Below are 19,858 nucleotides of genomic sequence, written 5' to 3'. Positions count from 1 at the left end.
TTTTAGTCTCTGAAATTGTTTCTAATTTAATCATTATAGCAACTAATTATTTTTTCTCTAAAATTAATTTTTATTTAGTGATTTTCTTGTAGTGGTATTTAATAGAATATTATTTTTATAGAGATTCAATTCAAAATATTTAAATTTATCACGAATTCAAAGCCTAATGAAGTTAATATTTAATGATAAATAGTGAAAAGCATTTATAGATTAATATTTCTTTTCTTATGTACATTGTTTTTTACTTTATATATATACTCTCCTCATGTGTTGATAAATAGATAGATACATTCATAAATTATGGGCAGTGGAGTTAGTCAAGTGTCTTTTACTTGACAATGAATCAAAGCGGAATAAATCTAATAATAATGAAGAAGTGTGACATTTTGTATAGATACAATACTAAAAATGGGAAGAAAAGATCTATGAGAGATTATTATAACATAAGAATATATATTAACACGGACAATATTTATGGAACATATTATTAATTAATTTTGACAAATTTAAAATATGACTATAAGAAAAAAATGAAACGAGAGAACTATCATTACAAGCAAATCATTAAATAAAAATCAATGGTAAAAAAAAAATAATTAATCGACTAAATTAGATATTATTATATATTATTTTATAAACTAAAAGAATCATTAGTATTTAGAGTAGTTTTTATTATTAATAAAATTTATAAAATAGTTTATAAATTGATATCTTATCAAGGTTTCTAAATTTATAACATTGATATCTAATTAGATATCAATTTAAAAATTTTATTAATCATAGAGACTAGTCTATGTACTAATAATTTTTATAGTAACTAATTATTTTTTATTTTTAACATTATTTAATGATTTTTTTTAGTATTTATATCATATCATTGTAGTAATTTTTTATATTATTATTGAGTATTTCATTATGATAAATGTCATATGGAAACCTTCCAAAACATGTGTAAAGGTAGTCAAGAAATCAAGGAATTTTTTTTACCACACATGTTCAATAACTAAAACATACATTGTATCATGCTAAGTTAAATTTATCTATGTTAGAGATTAAATCAAGTATTTTTCTGTAATTGATGAAAAAAAATATTACTGTGAATAACAAAGCATTAGTCATTGCATTTGTGGTCAAGGATTGAAATTACTTTTTACCATTCTCCCACTTTAGAATGACTTTTTTGCAAGAATTGATTTTGCACAGATATAAGCATGTGATTCCAAATGCCATGATAATTACACTGCCATTGTACATGAATTAAACAATTCTCTCAAGTCTCAAACACTTTATATATTTGAAACAATGATAAGATTGCAGACACCATACAACAAAAAGAAGCATAAAACAATTAACAAGGACAATACTGCATATGACCAGACATAAAACATAGTAAGATGCAGGTAGCTAGTGAAGGAGGCTTGGATTAGTTTTTCAGTAACCTTCAACTTCTTCATCCACACCTTCATCCCCAACTTCCTCATAGTCCTTTTCAAGGGCAGCAAGATCCTCCCTTGCTTCTGAGAACTCACCTTCTTCCATGCCTTCACTCACATACCAGTGCACAAAGGCCCTTTTGGCAAACATGAGGTCAAATTTGTGGTCAATGCGAGAGAAAACCTCAACCACAGCTGTGTTGTTGCTAATCATACAAACTGCTCTCTTCACCTCTGCAAGGTCACCTTCTGGTACCACTGTTGGAGCCTGGTAGTTTATACCACACTTGAAACCAGTAGGGCACCTGAAATTGGTCATCAAAACCATTCATTCAGATTTTGTGAAAGAGAAATAGAAGTAGGTAACACTTAGGCCAGACTCTTTTTAGTTTCTTTTTACAAAGCAACTTTTTATGTTTAATGAAGATTAAAAATAATAAAAAGTCTGTGAAAGGCTACTTTTACAGGGGGTAACTACTACGTTTTTGTTTCAAATTTCAAAATCTAAGAACATGATTGCCAAGTTATTAACTTAATTTAAACACAAATATATGAAGTTGTCAAACATAGCTTTAAATTTAAGAGCAAATTACAACATTCTGAAATTAAATGATTGTTCAAATAATTTAAAATTTGTTTATTATTCAAGTGTAGTTTTGATACTGATAATTATTTTGCATCTTAATCTATACAAAATCAAAGAAAAGACTCAAATATGGAAGGAACTAGAAAAACATACTATGGAAAGTCCACATTAATGATCATAATTAGATAGTTATGACCACAACAAAAAGAACATAACAGACAAAGATACACTAGTATGATGTTCTTTTAAGGAAGTGTACTTACCAGTCAACAAATTGAACTTGTCTCTTTGTCTTGATATTTGAGACAGCAAGGTTAACATCTTTTGGCACAATATCCCCACGATACATGAGGCAACAGGCCATGTACTTTCCATGTCTGGGATCACACTTGACCATCATGCTTGATGGCTCAAACACAGCTCTGGTGATCTCAGGCACTGATAGCTGCTCATGGAAGGCCTTGGCAGAAGATATAACTGGGGCATAAGATGAGAGCATGAAATGGATGCGTGGATAAGGCACAAGGTTGGTCTGGAACTCTGAAATGTCCACATTGATTGCACCATCAAATCTCAAGGAAGTGGTCAAGGAAGATATTATTTGAGATATCAAGCGGTTCAAGTTGGTGTAAGTTGGTCTTTCTATGTCTAGTGATCTTCTGCATATGTCATATATTGCTTCATTGTCCAAGAGAACAACTACATCACTGTGCTCAATAAGAGAGTGATTGGAAAGAACAGTATTGTAAGGTTCAACAACTGCAGTAGATACCTGCATGTTAATAGCAAGTTAACACCATGCCACTACAATAAAGGCATTCTACTTGGACTATTTGGTAAAGTAATACACAAATGTGAATAATTATTAAGAAAAAAAAACTCCACAAAGCATGAATTAAGGAACCCAATGATATCCTCAAGTGTCCAAAGCAACATATGTGAAAACATCTCATGTAATTTTACAACATATATTGGAGTATGCAGCAAAATCATTTATTATTGAGATGCATTTGCAATTTGCATCATTTACTCCTCCTATTATCTCAGTCAATCCCAGATAAAGAAGGAGGATTAATATGCTCCATTAGATTTTTATTTTCAGGAAGGTTGTAATAGAAGGCCACATGATATGTTGTAAAGTCAACAACAGTTTATTTCACTACACCTGAGGAGAAGGATAAATGATGAAGCCAAGTTTTGACTTCTTTCCATAATCTACAGACAAACGTTCCAAAAGCAATGATCCCAAGCCAGAACCAGTGCCACCACCAACAGCATTGAAAACCAAGAATCCTTGCAAGCCAGTGCAATTGTCAGCTAATTTTCTGATACGGTCAAGGCACAACTCTTCAATTTCTTTTCCAACTGCAGCATAGACACCAAATTAGTGATACTGCCAGATAGAATTATACCCAATTCTTTTGACCAAATATGGAAGTGACTGACCGGTGTAATGTCCCCTTGCAAAGTTATTAGCAGCATCTTCCTTGCCAGACATTAATTGTTCAGGATGGAAGAGTTGTTTGTAAGGACCACATCTTACTTCATCAATTACAGTAGGCTCCAGATCAACAAACAATGCCCTAGGTACATATTGGCCAGTCCCAATTTCACTGAAGAAGGTGTTGAAAGCATCATGTGTTTCAACTGAACCATCACTGAAAACAGATGTATATGAATCAGTATCATTAGTTGTGACAAAAAGTAAAGGGAGAAACAATTAGATTAGATTTGTTAAAATCTAAGTTCTGACATCTAGCCAATGAGAAAATAAAAGCGTAAAAGTTGTAAAACCAATATATTACATATTTGAGCTCCAAGTTGTTTCATTCTTTAGATTCTAAGTCAAATTACATAAAAATAAGAAAAAAAAATCAATCATTTTTATTGCATAATAGTACAAATCTCATTTTCTATTTATTAAGGAAAGATTTTGAAATCTTTTTACGATTTGATTTGATTTTTATAACTTTAATTACCTATTATTTCTTACTTTAATTATTTATTATTTCTTTCCTTAATTAGATTGTAAATAGTCTATAAATTTAGACTCTAATCACATTTGTAAACATATTTAGAAATGGATTCAATCTTCTTCTATCAACATGGTATCAGAACTTCCGATCCTCGAAGATTATGCTTATGCATTTTCTCTGTACAACCTTCATTGTTGCAACCTTTGTTTTCATTGACCACCTTGTATCGTTGATTGTTGATTGTCGCTGTTGACAGTCGATCGCCATCATTGACCATTGACTATCGTCGCGGGAAAAAACAATTTGGCGAGTTTTTGTGAATAGGACCACCACCATATTTTTTCGATTTGCAAAGCCCAATGGGTTTTGTCTCATTGCTGCCAGTTCTTACTGATGTTGGATGGAAAAAGAACCCCTCTTCTTAGCCCCGAATGATTTGAAGGTGTTTCAAGGAAATTATTGTCTTAATGGACGCAAATACCTGCAATGGGCCCAATTGTTGTTGGTTTGCAACAAAATTTAAATAAGAAATCAAGTCTTAGTATGGATGATGAGCAAATGGCAAAAGTTGGTGAGAAAAGAAAAACTAGTGAGGAGTAGACTCAATCGAGAAACAACCCTAGTGACAAAAATATTTTTAAGAATAGACAAGCTACCATCAACATGTTTAAGAAAGATTTGAGAGAGGAGGCATGTCAAGCAATTGTCAGGTTCTTTTATAACAATGTTATACCTTTCAATGTGGCAAAGAGTGAAGAATTCACTGCTATGTTTGATTTGGTTTCAAGACATGGTCTTGGATTTAAACCTCCATCCTATCATGAGATTATAGTCAAATATTTAAAGGAGGAAGTTACAAATGCATCACTTTCTCTACAAGCACATAAGGATGAATGGAAGAAAACGGGATGTACGATTTTGACTGATGGTTGGACTAATAAGAAAAGAAGGACAATAATAAACTTCTTGGTGAACATCCCGAAGGGAACTATATTTCTAAAATCCATAGAAGCATCTGCTATATCTAAAACAGTTGAGAAAGTTTTTGAGATGATGGATAACATTGTTAAATAGGTGGGGGAAAACAATGTCATTCAAGTTGTGACTAATAATGCAACAAACTACAAAGCTACTGGTCAAATGTTGATGACAAAGAGAAAAAAGTTATTTTGGACATCTTGTGTTGCACATTGTGTTGACTTAATGTTGGAGGATTATGAGAAGAAAATCTCAATCCATGAGGAGACCATTCCAAAAATTAAAATTATTACTACCTTTATCTATTCAAGGTCTTCTCTAATATCTCTACTTCCACAATTCACAAAGGGAAGAGATTTGGTAAGACCAGATATTACTCACTTTGCTACATCTTACTTGATATTAGGGTGCCTTCATGAGAATAATGGATTTTTAATTAGAATGTTTAGTAGTGATGAATGGAAGTCTAGTAGGTTTGCTAAAACAAATGATGGAAAAATATTTGAAGATGTGGTTTTAGAAAAAAGAAAATTGGAAGAATATCATAACGTGTTTGAAGGGTTCATTGCCTCTCATTGAAGTGCTTTGATTGGTTGATTTGGATCAAAAGCCAGCCATGGGCTTCATTTATGAAGAAATGGACCAAGCTAAAGAGAAGATACAAAAGGCTTTCAATGGAGTAAAAAAAAGGTATTTTATTTTAGTTGGCTAACTATTTATGTATTTTTTTGTTGAGATAGTAATTTTGAAATTCAAAACAAAAACTAACTCAATGTAATATATTTTGGTTAGCTATTGGCCTTTATGGAACATCATTGGTAAAAGGTGGGACAAGCAACTCCATAGGCCTTTGCATGTTGCAGACTATTTTCTTAACCCTTAAATGCATTATTGTCTTAGATTTAAAGTAGATTTGGAAGTGAAACGAGGTCTAATGGAATGCATAACTAGGGGGTGAAGGATGAGGATTAACAAACGCTCATTGATCTTCAAATTTATGATTTCAAAAAATGAGGAAATTTTTTTGTTGTCCCTTGACTACTAGGTCAATAAATTTAAATACTCCAGCATATTGGTGGAGTCTTATGATGATGAGTATCCAAAACTCCAAAAAAAAATTCATTCATGTATTTAGCTTGACATGTAGCTCTTCTAGATATGAGCGTAATTGGTGTTCCTTTGAGATGACAAGTTAATGTTAAAATATATCTCTAGAATAAAATTAGTAGTCTACTAATCGACTAATTTTTTTTCATATTTGTCTTTGCATTTTTTTAGGTTCACACAAAGAGAAGAAATAGGCTAAAGTAAAGCATAATGAATTTTGTTATCTCTAATTCAAGATTAGCTAAGAATAAGCAAACAAGAAAACCAACTCAAATTAATATTGATGATTGTTCATCGATGAAGAGTGGATTATGGAAGATGATCATGAGCATAATGAAACATTTGATTTGGATGAAAACTTGGTTCCAATTGAAGTAGAGAAGGGGGAATCTTTACATAGTCATGACTTAGACATGAATGATTTGAATGATGAAGGAGATGGAAATGATGAAGTTGAATATGAATTTAACTTCAAAGATAGATTATTATTTTCTCAATGTTTCGTAACTAGTAAAGACTTACTTTTACTTTTATCATAGGGTGTGGTGTTTGCACCTAATTATGTACTCTTTTATAGATTATGAGGTTTAATTATGAATTTTGAATGAGATATAATGATTTTATGTGTATATAAGTTTTCATAAAATTTGTAGGATCTTACGATCTATGTTACGATATTTCGATTTATGATTCATGTTCATCTTTCTAATTTTAAGTAAGATCTCGATTTTGACTACTTTGTTGGTTATGACATTCTATGATAGCAGAGATAAGCTGGAATTGTATGTTCTTCTCCACCACTAAGGAGATTTGGGAAAACCTTAGTTAGACGTACTTTACGAAAAAGCATACTACAATATGTTACGAGATAGAAAACAAGATCTTCAATACCAACCAAATGAGCCTTTTAGTAACTAGGGATGGCAAAGCGGGGCTGGCCTGCGGTCCGACCCGCTAGTAAAAAACGCGGGACGGGCTCAGTTTTTCAACTCGCTGACCCGCTTTAGCCCGCCCCGCATAACCCGCTACACGTAAAAAATTGTGTGTTGACTTAGAGTGACAAGTTAGATTGAAAATAAATAGGTTTTCCTTTTCCATTCATATTCATTCATTCCAATGCTGCACACTTATTTTTATTGTATTAATTTTATGAAAAAGTAATTAATTCATTGTCATTGTTTTAATGTATGCAGATGACGGGGTAGATTATAAAAATTGGATGAAAGTTCTTCTAAGGTTGCATCCAATGTTATTGAAATGGAAGAATATTAATGTTTTTTAATTAACTATGTTTATTGTAGTGGTGTTTATGTTTAATGTTTTTGAAATGGAAGTATATTGATATTAGATTTTTATCTTAATTGAATTATTGATGTTTGACTATGTTTAAAATGGAAGAAAAAAATATGATGTTTGATAGTAGCAAATATAGGTTCAATTTGACAATTTTTCAAGAACAAAAGGTAAAAAAAAAAAAAAATCATTGAATTTCTAAAAAAAAAAACAAATGCAGGCCATCCCGCAAACCCGCAGGCTAGCCCTTATGCAGGACGGGTCGACCCGCTTTGCCATCCCTATTAGTAACAAATTGTTATGGTATGTTGAATGGTTTATGGATCGAATTAGATCAATACCAGAATTTGAAAATGAAATGCACAAATGACTCTACCACATTAGCTAGCACAATTCCTTAAAAGGGTACGAATATTTAAATTTCTTTGTGGACTAAACTCTGAATTTGATCCAATTCAGATTCAAAATTTGGGTAAGGAAAACCTCCCTTCTCTCTCAAAAGTTTTTCACATTTTACAAGGGGAAGAAATGCGAAGGTTAATAATGTTGGATGGGGGAAACTATGTTTATAGTTCAGCTCTGGCTACTGGCAGGGCTCTATAAGAGGTTCATCTCCTTCATTTGGAAAGCCTCCCACAAAGTCTAATCCTGATGATCGTTAGTGCAACTATTGCAAGAAGACAGGTCATACTAAGGAAAGGTGCTTCAAACTTCATGGAAAGGAGAAGGTCTTGGAGGTGCACCTGAAAGTGCTAAGCGTCACACTAATCAAGCATTGTTTGACTCTGAAAGGGCGGCAACTCCACCTTTGCCTCAAGTAGTAGAGGAGGTCCCAACTCTCAACAAAGAAGAGTTGGAACATTAACAAGCTCTCATGAACTCTTTTAGTAAGACTTATAGCTCTTGTTCCTTGACCATGAATGGTAAGAGTTCTAGCTTTTTATCCTTTAATGCTTCTAGTACTAAGAATATTTGGATTATAGACTCTGGTGTTACTGACCATATGACACCTCATTCCTCTTATTTTCATCCTACACTGCTTTATCTAGTAACAAACATATTATTATTGTGAATGGTTCCAATACCTCCGTTACTGGTTGTGGTAACATCCACCTTCAACCTTTCATTCATTTAAAAAAAATGTGTTTCATGTTCCCAAACCATCTAATAACCTATTGTCTATCATAAAATTACCTAATTTCATGTATTTCCATTCTTTGATAAATTGGAATAGGATAAACAATGGCATAAAAGGTATGCATATCAAAGGAAATTGTTTTGAAGATCTATATCACTACAAGAAAATCATTAAATAGAAACCAATTTTAGAGAAGAAAAAAATAATTAGTTGCTATATTAACTAAATTTATATACTATTTTAGAGACTAAAAATATTATTGGTATCTAAATTAATTTTTATTATTAATGAACAATTTTTAAATTGATATTTAATTAGCTACCAAATATAGTCTTAAATGAGAAATTTAGTGACCTTTAAGTTAGAAGAGCAATATGGACTGTGAGAGTGACAAAAACCCAATATCAGATGACTTTAATTTTTTATTTTATTAAGATATATTGAGAAACAGTAAAGGAAGATATAATGAAAGTTGTAGAACAATTTTATAATGATGGTAGATGGCCAAAAGGAATCAATGCCTATTTTATAACCCTTATACCTAAATGTAACAATCCTATAGAGATAAATGAATATAGACCAATACATGTGATATGAGGTATTTACAAGATCATATCAAGAATCTTGTCCAATAGATTAAAGAAGGTACTTCAAAATGTCATAAACAAAACTCAATCAACTTACTAGATAGTTGTAGTTGCAAATGAAGTACTGAAGGAATTCATACGCAAAAAAGAAAATATGTTTAACAATGAAAGAGGATTATGAGAAAGCATACGACTCTACAATATGATTGTTTCTATTTTATATGATGCGAAGATCAAGATTTAGTGAAAGATGGATAAAATGGACTAGAGAATGTTTGTGTCGGTATTTTTCAATGATAGCCCTACAAAAGAATGAAATCCAAAAAAAGGTCTGCATCATAGAGATTCTCTAACATCTTTCTTGTTCTTAGTTGTAGGTATGGTAAGACAAGCAGTAAAGTGCAAATACATGATTGAAGTTAAAGTGGGAAAGAAAGAGGTACATATAAAACTACTGCAATTTGCAAACGATATGATTATTATGTATGAGGAGGAGACACAATATTCAAACTTTGAAGACCTTATGAAGATGCTTTGAAATAACATTTGGATTAAAAAATAACTTTTCTAAAAGTAGGATAAAGGGAATAGGAATGGAAAAACCTAATTGAGTCGATATGCTACTACACAAAAATGCACAACAATGAGCATAACTTTTATCTATTTAGACATCCCAATAAAGGCAAATCCAAGAGAACCACAATATTGGGATTGTGTGATAAGGTAAGCATATATCATTTGTAAAAAGAAAAATTCCCATAAGATCAATTCTTTATGCGTTACTATTATTTTTTTTCTATCATTTTCTAAGATACCCAATAACGTGATCATAAAAATACAAAGATAGTTCTTATAGGGTTGAGGGAGTGAAAAAAAAGAAAATTGCTTGGATAAAAATGGGAAACGATATGCAGACCAAAGGAGTTCAAAGGAATAGGTATAAAAAAACATAAATTATTTAATACAACTTTGTTAGGTAAATGGAAGTGGAGATTAAGAAAAGAAAAACATGGATTATGGAAAGATATGCTTGAATCCAAATATTGTGAATTAATGGGTCTTAATTAAGGAAATAAATAAAAAAAAATTACTCATGGTGATGGAGAGATCGTCATATAACTTGAAAAGTGAGATATGGTAAGGATATTAGATTCTAGACCAATAGATGGTATGGCTAACAATCATTTGACTAGGAATACCCTAGATTATACAATATTGTCAGGTCAAAACACACATGTTTAGAGGATATGGGGAGATGGATAGGAAATACATGGGAATGAATTTTAAGTTGGACATAGAACTTGTTCTAATGGGAAATCGAAAAAAAAAAAAAAATTATAGGTGAGATTTGAAATACCCAACTCATAAAATCAAAGGAATATATGTGGATATGGTTAGGAAATGAAGATTGATAAGTATATTTCTATTCACACTTAGAGCATCTAATATTGACTTTCTCAAACTGCAATTGAGTAAAATCATTGTTTTAATTAGAATTCATATAACTGGACTAAACTAGATCTTGATTGGAATCATTGTTTAGACTTGGATTTTAAGAATATTTGTTCTCATATCTTGTAATCATTTGTAGAGATTCTAAGCCCTGATTGTGACATTTTAAATGAAGATTTAAGTCATTCTAAAGATCGAAAAGTGTGACATGAAAAATATTAGACGATCCTTGTAGGTGATATTGTTAAATGATTTTCCTAAAACTTATATACCAGAGTAAACCTTAATGAGAAAATATGTTGGTTTAATGATTTTATTACTTTTTGAAGAAACAAGTTCTAGTTTTGATCACATCTTCTACGAAAATATTTTCTCAATTTTAAAAAATGATCTTCTGCAAAATGCATAAGAAACAAAGCTATATACTTCAAATATTCTACAATATCTCTCATGAATAGCTTAATTGAATAAAAATCAAATGTGGGCATTTGGAACAAGATTGGAAACAAAATATCTAGAAGAAAAACAAAAATGAAAATTTACAACAAATTTGGAAAGAAGATATATGCAACTTAATCTGTGACAAATATGGAAACAATAGATAACTAAAATATTATATTTGAGAAAAAAATTGTATTTGAATTCTATGAAGAAAAAGAGATTATAAACAGAGACTTCAGAAGGAAGAAAGGCAGACGATAAAACAAAACACACTCTAAACCTAGTTTTATTTTCTTTCTATAATTTTTTTTTCATCTTCTTCATGGACGATTAAGCCTTTTAGGTGATTCCCTTATGATTTCCCATTAAATTTTTTAGGTTTTTTTCAATAAAGTTTTCTTCTTTATTTTTTTTGTAGTAGATTATGTTTTATTGTTGGTCTTTTTGAAATTTGATTTCTATAAGAGGAATTGTTTTTTAAGACTTGTTAAGAATTTAGTTCTTTTATTTAGTTAGAGTTCTTGGATAGTTCGCTTAGTTCTAATCATTATCTTGCTCACTTAGTTCAAAAGGTAGAAGATAAACATCTCACAAGTAAACACTTGGAGACAAGTGAGATACTTAATATATCAATAGTTGCTTGTTTTATTGATAAGATTCTTGAATAAATTGGTACAATTACTACAATTTACCTCAGATAACCAAGCAATGGAACACTTGAATCAATTTGGAATTCAGATATTAAAAAAAATGATAATCACATCACATATGTTACATTATGTGGGTAGCAATGTTGTGGCAAATTTGGAAACATGGAGAAGTTTTTTCACATAGTACAATTTAAGGCTTGTTTTTGGAAGAACAATGTAACTTATTTAAATTTCTCTTATTATGATCGGTACTTGTGTTCGAAATCTTATATTCAAAATATTTATAAATACTAAAAGCCCCTTATCTTTTCCCAACTTTAGATAGAGAACAATGTTGCCAAGAAACAAGGTTGTTTTATTTAGTGGTATGAGTAGTAGTCGAAATAGACATATTTGTTTACATATGCAGTAGTAGCTTGAGTTATTCTCTAATTACTTGGAAGGAATGAAATGGAATTATTGCATTGGTTTAACAGTTATACCACATTAAATGTTGTCATTATGCTCTGTATTGGTTTGCTATTACTGAATTGGTGTTGCAAATAGACACACTAGTTACAATAGGAACTAAAATAGAGACCATTTTAGTTTCTATTATTTTTTATTATTGTTAAATTAGTTTTTAAATTGATATCTAATTAGCAACAAAAGTTTTAACTACCAATTATTTAGTTTCTAAATTTGGAGGTATACTATATACTCTAATTTATTTGAATGGACTGCATGCATTTTTACTTGGAGTGCAACCACATAGTTTTTTATTGTTTAGTGGATGAGGTAAGAATATTTGTTGATAGGAGCTTTTGGTGGTATGTAAAACATAAATGTCCTTTTTTAATATATATGGGTTCAAACATTTCTTAAATATATATATATATATTTAATTTTATGAATAAAAAAAACTTTCTAAAAGTAAAATAAGTAATGTGCAATGTACATCAATGTTACGTTAACATTTATTAACTTCTTGCCTTTCTGTTGTTTCTTCTCGGTTAATCATGAAATGAGAGAACTCAAGAAATTTCTTACTCGAATTAGAAGCATAAGTAGGAGAAGTACCATCTTAATTTAAAGCATAAAAATACGATGATCCAAAACAAAACCCATGCATGCAACCCATCACACGACGTTGATCATATACAACAATGCACGAGTATTTGAATCGCAAGATTCTGATCATAAGAGCATATACAGAATCAACAATTTTCTAGGGCACCCCAATACCATTGCAACTAGTAAATCAAACGTGAGATCTGACATAGAAATTGAATCACAGACTCAGATTAATTTTAAAATGGTTTGTTCCAAAACTGCTAGAAAAACGAGAAATTAATGTATAGAAAATTGAAAAAAAAAATGATAAAAATACAAGACCTGGGCATTGTTCCATCAGGTTGAATGCCATGTTCAAGGCAATAGAGCTCCCAGCATGAATTACCAACCTGAATTCCAGCTTGTCCAATATGAATGCTTATTATTTCTCTCATATTCTCAGACTCTCTTTCTTTCTGTGATTGTGTTTAACAATGTAAAACACTGATGAAAAACAATAATCACAAATTTCAACAGAATAAAACTAAAAATTACTAGTGGGAAGGGAATACAAAATAGTAGAGAAATCAAAGAAACAGAAGAAAAAGAAGGAGAAACTCTGATTTTATCCCTTCCTCTCTCTCTCTCTCTCTCTCAACATAAATGTTATTAGGGCATGAAGATCCAATCAAATGCTATAAGCACTGAGTTTTACCGTTGATTAAATCCTCAAATTAATAAACGGTTTTGATTAATATTAACTGGGAACCAGTCATTTGGCACCAATTGATTGAACGAGTTCAATATTTTTTATTCTAAATTATATTAAATTTTATTCTATTTTTTTAACACATTTTTCATTGATTAAGCTTTATGTTGGTCTCACTAAGAACTAGGAGAACCAGACTTGTATATTAATGACATTCAGATGAGTTTCATATAATAAATATGACAATAGACTTTATCAATTGCAAAGTGCGTTATTAAAAAATTTATATTTTTAATTTATGATGATAAAAATTGAAAAATAAATGAAAATTAATTAAATTTATTTAGATAGTTTTTAAATAATTGTTATGAAATACTATATAACGGATGGTAATTGAATGATAATATCAAAAAATTGTGTTAAATTATGATTGGATAATGATATATAAATTACGTAATTAATACATCCAATTAAATTTAACTTAAAAATAAAAGTATGTGTATGTGCTATTTGTACAATCTTATATTAAGGACTAAAACTCAATTTTAACCTTCAAATTTTAAAAAGTTTAGTGTGGTTCTAACTTTTTTTAAAAAAATCAAATTACATATCCTAATTTTTTTAAAAAAAAAATCATTGTAGTCCCAACATTTTTAAAATAATTCAATGAGAGTTTTAATTTTTTTTTAAATAATTCAGTTGTAACAACATATATAATTCGATGTGCATTGAGAGAATCACTAAGGTAAAAATATGTTTTAATGACCACAATCTAACAAAAGGAAACACGTTGAATCATTTTTAAAAAAAATGGACCATATTAAACTTTTTGAAAGTCTTAGGACTAGATTGACTTTTGATCCTTAATATAGGAACAAAAAGAGTAATTAAGTCAAAAATAATAAAAGAACAAATAATGAAGATCTCAATTTTGTAAAACTCTTAGATAAAATAATATTCTTTGACTCTATTAGAATACTCTACAATCCAAAAGTCATTTTGGACAAATTATACAAGTCAGGAAAGTCACATGAAAAGTTATTAACCAACACATTATTTTCATTAGTGTAACAATGGTATTAACTACTTCACATGTCTTACAACTTCTATATGCACCACATGTACTTCTTGAAGGTATAATGATGAATTTTTCCTTAATTTTAGGAGCTACTGTGTGTATCTTCCTAGTTTCAAGGAATACACCATTTTTTACTTTCAGCAACATTGAATTATGCCGCAAATATATATAATTGTTGTTTAAACAAAGAAAAGACAATAGTTTTATAACTGTGATTTAAGGACTACTAAATACCACATTGATAAAATCGTTGATTATTTATACCACATTTTTTTAAGTATTGTCTTTAGAATATGTGGGCTAAACAATAATTGTAGCCTAAAAGTGAAAAATGCAATATTTTTACAAATGTGACTTATGAATCACTATATACCACGTTTTATAGGGCATGCATGTTTAAGCCACAATTTTGTAATGTGACCTTTAAAAAAAAGAATAAATCACATTAAAAAGTGTGGTCTAAAATAATAAAAAATATGGCATTTAATTGTGGATATTTTAAATTATATTTAATTAAAGTTGTCTTTCATATGGGTAACAAATTATTGAAACATTGTTCCTTTAACTTTAGCCCACATTTTGTAAATTATGGATACTTTAAACCATATTTAATTAATCCATTGCATAAATGAAAAAATAATTTTGCTTTTGGATTTCCAAATGTCCAATTTTGATTTGTTTTATTTTGTTTTCCATTCCCCAACACATTTTTTAATCTAAATCACAAGATTTCACTAGTTTACAAATTGAAATTGAAATCAAACCATGTTTTTAAAATCGAAATCCAAACTATTAATAATAATATTATTATTATTATTATCAATAAAAAATATTAACAATAATCATGTTTTTTATCAACAAAAAATTAATTTAATTAAAAAGGGATCCTTTAGGGGTATCCCAACCTGTTTACATAAAGAGAATAATACACATCTAGGTCTAGAACGGACACCACTTCCCTTCCTAAAGGGGGCATACCAAGGACCATAATCAATATGCACCTAAAACGGGTACTTAGCCTAAAAAGACCATATCCTAGATGACTCAAAACAAGGGCTTCTTTAAAACTAAAGCACCAACAGCAGCAATACACACATTGACCAATTCATGTCTTTCCCTCCAGCGCTGCAACAAACCTTGCATCACAATGAATCTTCCAAGTCTTCCAGCAAAAACAGAAAGTCACATTCCTCCTGCATCAAAATACAAGCTGTTGGAATCCTAAAACTTCATTTTTAACAACCAAGGCATGCCTAGATCCAATGTGATAGCACCCTAAAAACCATAGAAGGTGGGATGCAAGAACTGCTACAAGATAACTATTGTAAAAAGGTACAAATATGTTTAACATCCCAAAAAACAAAACAAAAAAACAGTAGCAAAGACAAGCCAAAAAACCAGAAGCAGATTTCAAAGGGAAAAGGAGCATCGAGCATCAGAAAGCATCCTAAGAGAGATGCAAGCCTGCTACAGCTAAGAGATAGAAGCTCCAAAGGCCAAGAAAAAAAAAAACCAACACCCAGTGAAGAAAGCTCCATAAACCAGGAAAGACATGGCATGAAATCCTGCTTAAAAACAAAAAATTAAGCACAAATTTCAAGAACTTCTAAAAAAACATATGACAGTGCAGGAAGACATGTTTAAAAGCCAGTAGATCATCTTATTTGAGTTGATTTTATGAGTTTTCATTTAGGTGACACTTTACTTTAGGGTTGTGATTTTTAGGCATTTATGAGTGAAAACCTTAGGAAAATTTCCACTGGACATTAACTTAACCAAGTGGATAAGTAGATGTGAAAGTGCATTTCTCAAAGGGAAAAGAAAAAGACATTGATAAGGTGAAAATGATGTTAGAAGGTGCGGAATTAAAGAACAAGGAAAAGAAACCAAATAGAATTGTCGAATGAAAACAAGGAAAAACAAACAAGAACATGATACAAAGAGTAAAAAATGGAATGACAATGGAAGAATAAATGAAGGTAGGAGAAAGCTTATGTGATGGATTTGAGAAGTGGAACACACCACTTGGAGTGTGATTGGCCTCCAAGATAAGTGAAGATAGTCGTCACTTGAGATCTCTCAATACTCACAAGATAAGACCTAAATGCTAAGAGGAATTTAAACCTCACTAACACCTCACACAATTGTGCAGAGTAACTCTTCTTCTATTAATTTCAACTTAAAAAATACATTAGGTAGGCCTCCTATTTATAGGTGAAGGATCATTGGAGAACAAGCTAAAAGTGTAGGATGGGAAAAAGGGAAAAATGGGCAGCCTTAGGGTTTGACTAAGTCAAACCCGTATCCTAGACTTGTCCTTCTAGAAACTAGGTCAAAGCCTTCGCAAAGGGCTAGGAACAAGCTAAAATGCTACCTACACCCCCTATTATACTAAAGACACCTTATTCTAGCCTAACTTTGTTATTTGGACACCTAAAGTGATCCCAAATTATTTACAAACATATTCTATTTTTTTAAGAATACCAAAAGGAAGAACTTCTGATATTCGGGTTTATAACTTCTTCTTTTGTTGATTCTTTCTCGAGGCTTGGTGGGATCGGGCCTTGTATCTTGAGATGACTGGCCCTTTTGGGAAGTTCTTGTTGTGTTCTTAGTTATCTGTCGGTTTGTATCACCATCCAAAGCACAACCCCTGATGGATATCCAATAGGAGAGGATTTTATTAATGAAGGAAGAGGATTTTCACCTACACATTTGAAGTTCTTCCTTCTAGTCTTCTCACAAATTAAAAGAAGTCAAAGAGAAGATTAAGCCTAAAGATAAAGAAGTCTACAAACTCTCAAATAATAGGCTTCATTTTGAATATCTCTCTTTAAGTATAAAATATATAGAATAGTCTTTAGGAAGCTGCTTAGAGGGAAACATAAGAAACCTCTTTTGTAAAAGCATCCTTAGTTGTAGTTTAGAAATAGTAGAAGCTTAGGGGGGTGTGAACTTAGTAAGGGATGCTATGGGGAGTGTAGATATGAGTTAGGAGGTGCCAAACTAGGAAGGAAAGTCACACTTCCTACATGCACTAGTTGGCGCCGAAAGTTGTATGTCATTAGGGGCACATTTGCATTTTATTAGCTTAGCATTTCAGCACCTTATAGGCTATAAATAAAGGTGTTGCCCTTGTACAAATGAGATTTGGAAATTGTAGTAAGAAAACTCTACTCAATTTGAGAGAGAAATTGGAAGAGCTTTGGTGCCTTCATCAAGTCTTATCTTGGGTGTCTATGGTGAACCTCAAGTGGCGGCAGCTCACTAATCTTGGAGTATCCACACTCTAAGTGGCGTGAACACTCACCTCTCCTTCCATCTCCATAAGTTTTCTATTCTCAAGCTTTGTTTCCTTTTCATGTTCTTCATTTCAGCTTACTTGTTCTTCAAATTCTGTTCGGTAGTTTCTGTTTTTTGGCTGAATTCAATTGTTAATTCTTCAATTCTTGTTGTTTGTTTCTATTTGACAATACATGGACTTCCATGTGAGCTTTGGTTCGGTGCAAAGTCTTGGTGAGTTCTTGAATTAGAACATTTATCCAATTCTAATTAAAGTGTCAATTCATGACCAACTCAAGTTGTTCCTAAGAATGTCAAAGAATCTTGTGTTCTTGCTATTGCATTCATATCACTCTTGCATCTTAACCACCAATTCCATATTGAATCCTCCCAAACACCTACCTCTCCCACTGTCCTCCCCTGATCCAAAGATAGAGCAAAAAGTCTAGGATACAACGAACAGATGTTATGGATGCCACCAAGCCAATTGTCCTCCCAAAATCTAACTTTATCCTCAAAACCAAGTTTCCAAAGTAAAGTTTCTTGGAACCAACTTACATCTTCTCCCTCACCACATATTTTGGAGAGATCTCTCCACCACCAAGACTGGAATTTCATATGAACTTGTCTACAATTTGTATCCAAGCCATATTTCGACTCCAAGATGTCTTTCCATTTTCCTTGTTCATTGCTTACTAGCCGTCATTTCCACTTTGCCAAAAGAGCATTATTGAACATTCTGACGTCTTTAATTCCCAACCCACCTTCCTCCCAAGATTTGCACTTAGTCTCCCAGCTAACCCAAGAAATGGGTCTTTTTTCACTTCTCCACTCCCAAAGGAACCTCCTCTGTATACTAATGATTTTATTATAGACCGATACTATAATAATAATAATCATAATATAATAATAATAATAATAATAATAATGATAATATAAATGTAGTATGAAGGAATAAACATCAATTATCCCAACACGGTGGTCAAAGTTAAACATTTTAAACATAAATGTAAATTCAACACCTAAAAAATCATTGTTTAAAGAAAAAGCAGTTGACAACAAAATGTAACCTATTCTACTAGTTTAAACCAACGGTCACTAGTGCAAAATGTATAAACAATTGCGGTTTATTCAATGCGGCTTTGCGCTCAAACGCTTTCGTAAAAAACGCAGTGGCATTTTTGTAATTAAGTTCATTTACAAGTGCGGCTATTACTAAAGTGCACTTGTAAATCAAGCGTTTGGATTTACGAGGGCGGCTATTAGCCGCCCTTGTAAATCAAAACTCTTGATTTACGAATGTGGCTTTACAAATAGACGCCTTCTTAAAACCTTTTTAACCCTAATTTAGAAATGCGTCACTTATGTTTTGATACTCTCCTTTCTCTCGCGCTTCGTTTCTCTTATGTGCTTCTTCCATTAACTGTGCTTCCTTTTTTCTTCCTCTCTTCTTTGCATTGTCTTCCTCTCTTCTTTATGTCATTGTTAAGGTCGTGCTTGGGAAGGTTTTTGTTTGCTTTCTATTGTGCCTTCCTCGTTGTTGTTGCCGCCTTACTCCGTCATATATTTGCATTTCATTGGGAAATTTTTATTTGTGTTTATTGGACTTCCATTGGGATGAAATACGAATAGGTATGATATGGATGCACCAAGAGATCAAAAGAAATGCTAAAATAATGACCATGTTTTTCGGAAAAGATCAAAGTTGATAACTTTTATTGGAAACCCAATCAATAGCGAAAAATAAAAGAAACCCTAAACGCCTCTTGTAAATGCAATTTATAAATGCGGCTATGTAAATAGCCGCATTTATAAATCAAATTTATGAATGCAACTATATAGTCGCCTTCTTATCTCTTTACAAATGTGTGCTCATCAAATGCGGTTATATAGTCGCCCTTATAAATGTAAAATAGCCGCACTCGTTTTGCTTTTTTGCACTGGTGGGTTTTGAAAACATACATGGTCATAGGAAAAAAATTGTCCCTTTGAGATACGCCTACGGTTGAAAAATAGTGGTCAAACCATTGGCTAATGTTTAAGCTACAATTTTATGTTGTTGTCTAAAGTAAAAAATGGTGTAGTGATAGAAGTAATTGAGTTAACTTTAGCTTAA

The 19,858-nt window shown here is 31.4% G+C and overlaps 1 protein-coding gene across 1 annotated transcript; it reads right to left on the bottom strand.

Moving 5' to 3' along the window:
- Positions 1–1,153: 1,153 nt before the first annotated feature.
- Positions 1,154–13,344, bottom strand: LOC137836453 (tubulin alpha-3 chain-like). Its single transcript, XM_068645163.1, has 5 exons — positions 13,016–13,344; positions 3,466–3,677; positions 3,185–3,384; positions 2,283–2,791; positions 1,154–1,738 (listed from the first exon to the last, which is right to left on the bottom strand). Exons 1-5 carry the CDS (start codon positions 13,126–13,128, stop codon positions 1,432–1,434), a joined length of 1,341 nt encoding a protein of 446 aa, XP_068501264.1. The 5' UTR covers positions 13,129–13,344; the 3' UTR covers positions 1,154–1,431.
- Between the last annotated feature and the right edge of the window lie 6,514 nt (positions 13,345–19,858).

Source organism: Phaseolus vulgaris, chromosome 4 (genome assembly GCF_000499845.2).
Source record: "Phaseolus vulgaris cultivar G19833 chromosome 4, P. vulgaris v2.0, whole genome shotgun sequence".
Classification (NCBI taxonomy): domain Eukaryota; kingdom Viridiplantae; phylum Streptophyta; class Magnoliopsida; order Fabales; family Fabaceae; genus Phaseolus; species Phaseolus vulgaris.
This window is presented reverse-complemented; position numbering and strand designations above follow the sequence as displayed.

Excerpts from the sequence above, each read along its gene's own strand:
- LOC137836453 (XM_068645163.1), bottom strand. The coding sequence starts at position 13,128 with ATGAGAGAAATAATAAGCATTCATATTGGACAAGCTGGAATTCAGGTT. Across the intron at positions 3,385-3,465 it reads TGCAAGGGGACATTACACCG|TTGGAAAAGAAATTGAAGAG; the intron begins GTCAGTCACTTC and ends TCTATGCTGCAG. Across the intron at positions 2,792-3,184 it reads TCATTTATCCTTCTCCTCAG|GTATCTACTGCAGTTGTTGA; the intron begins GTGTAGTGAAAT and ends ATTAACATGCAG.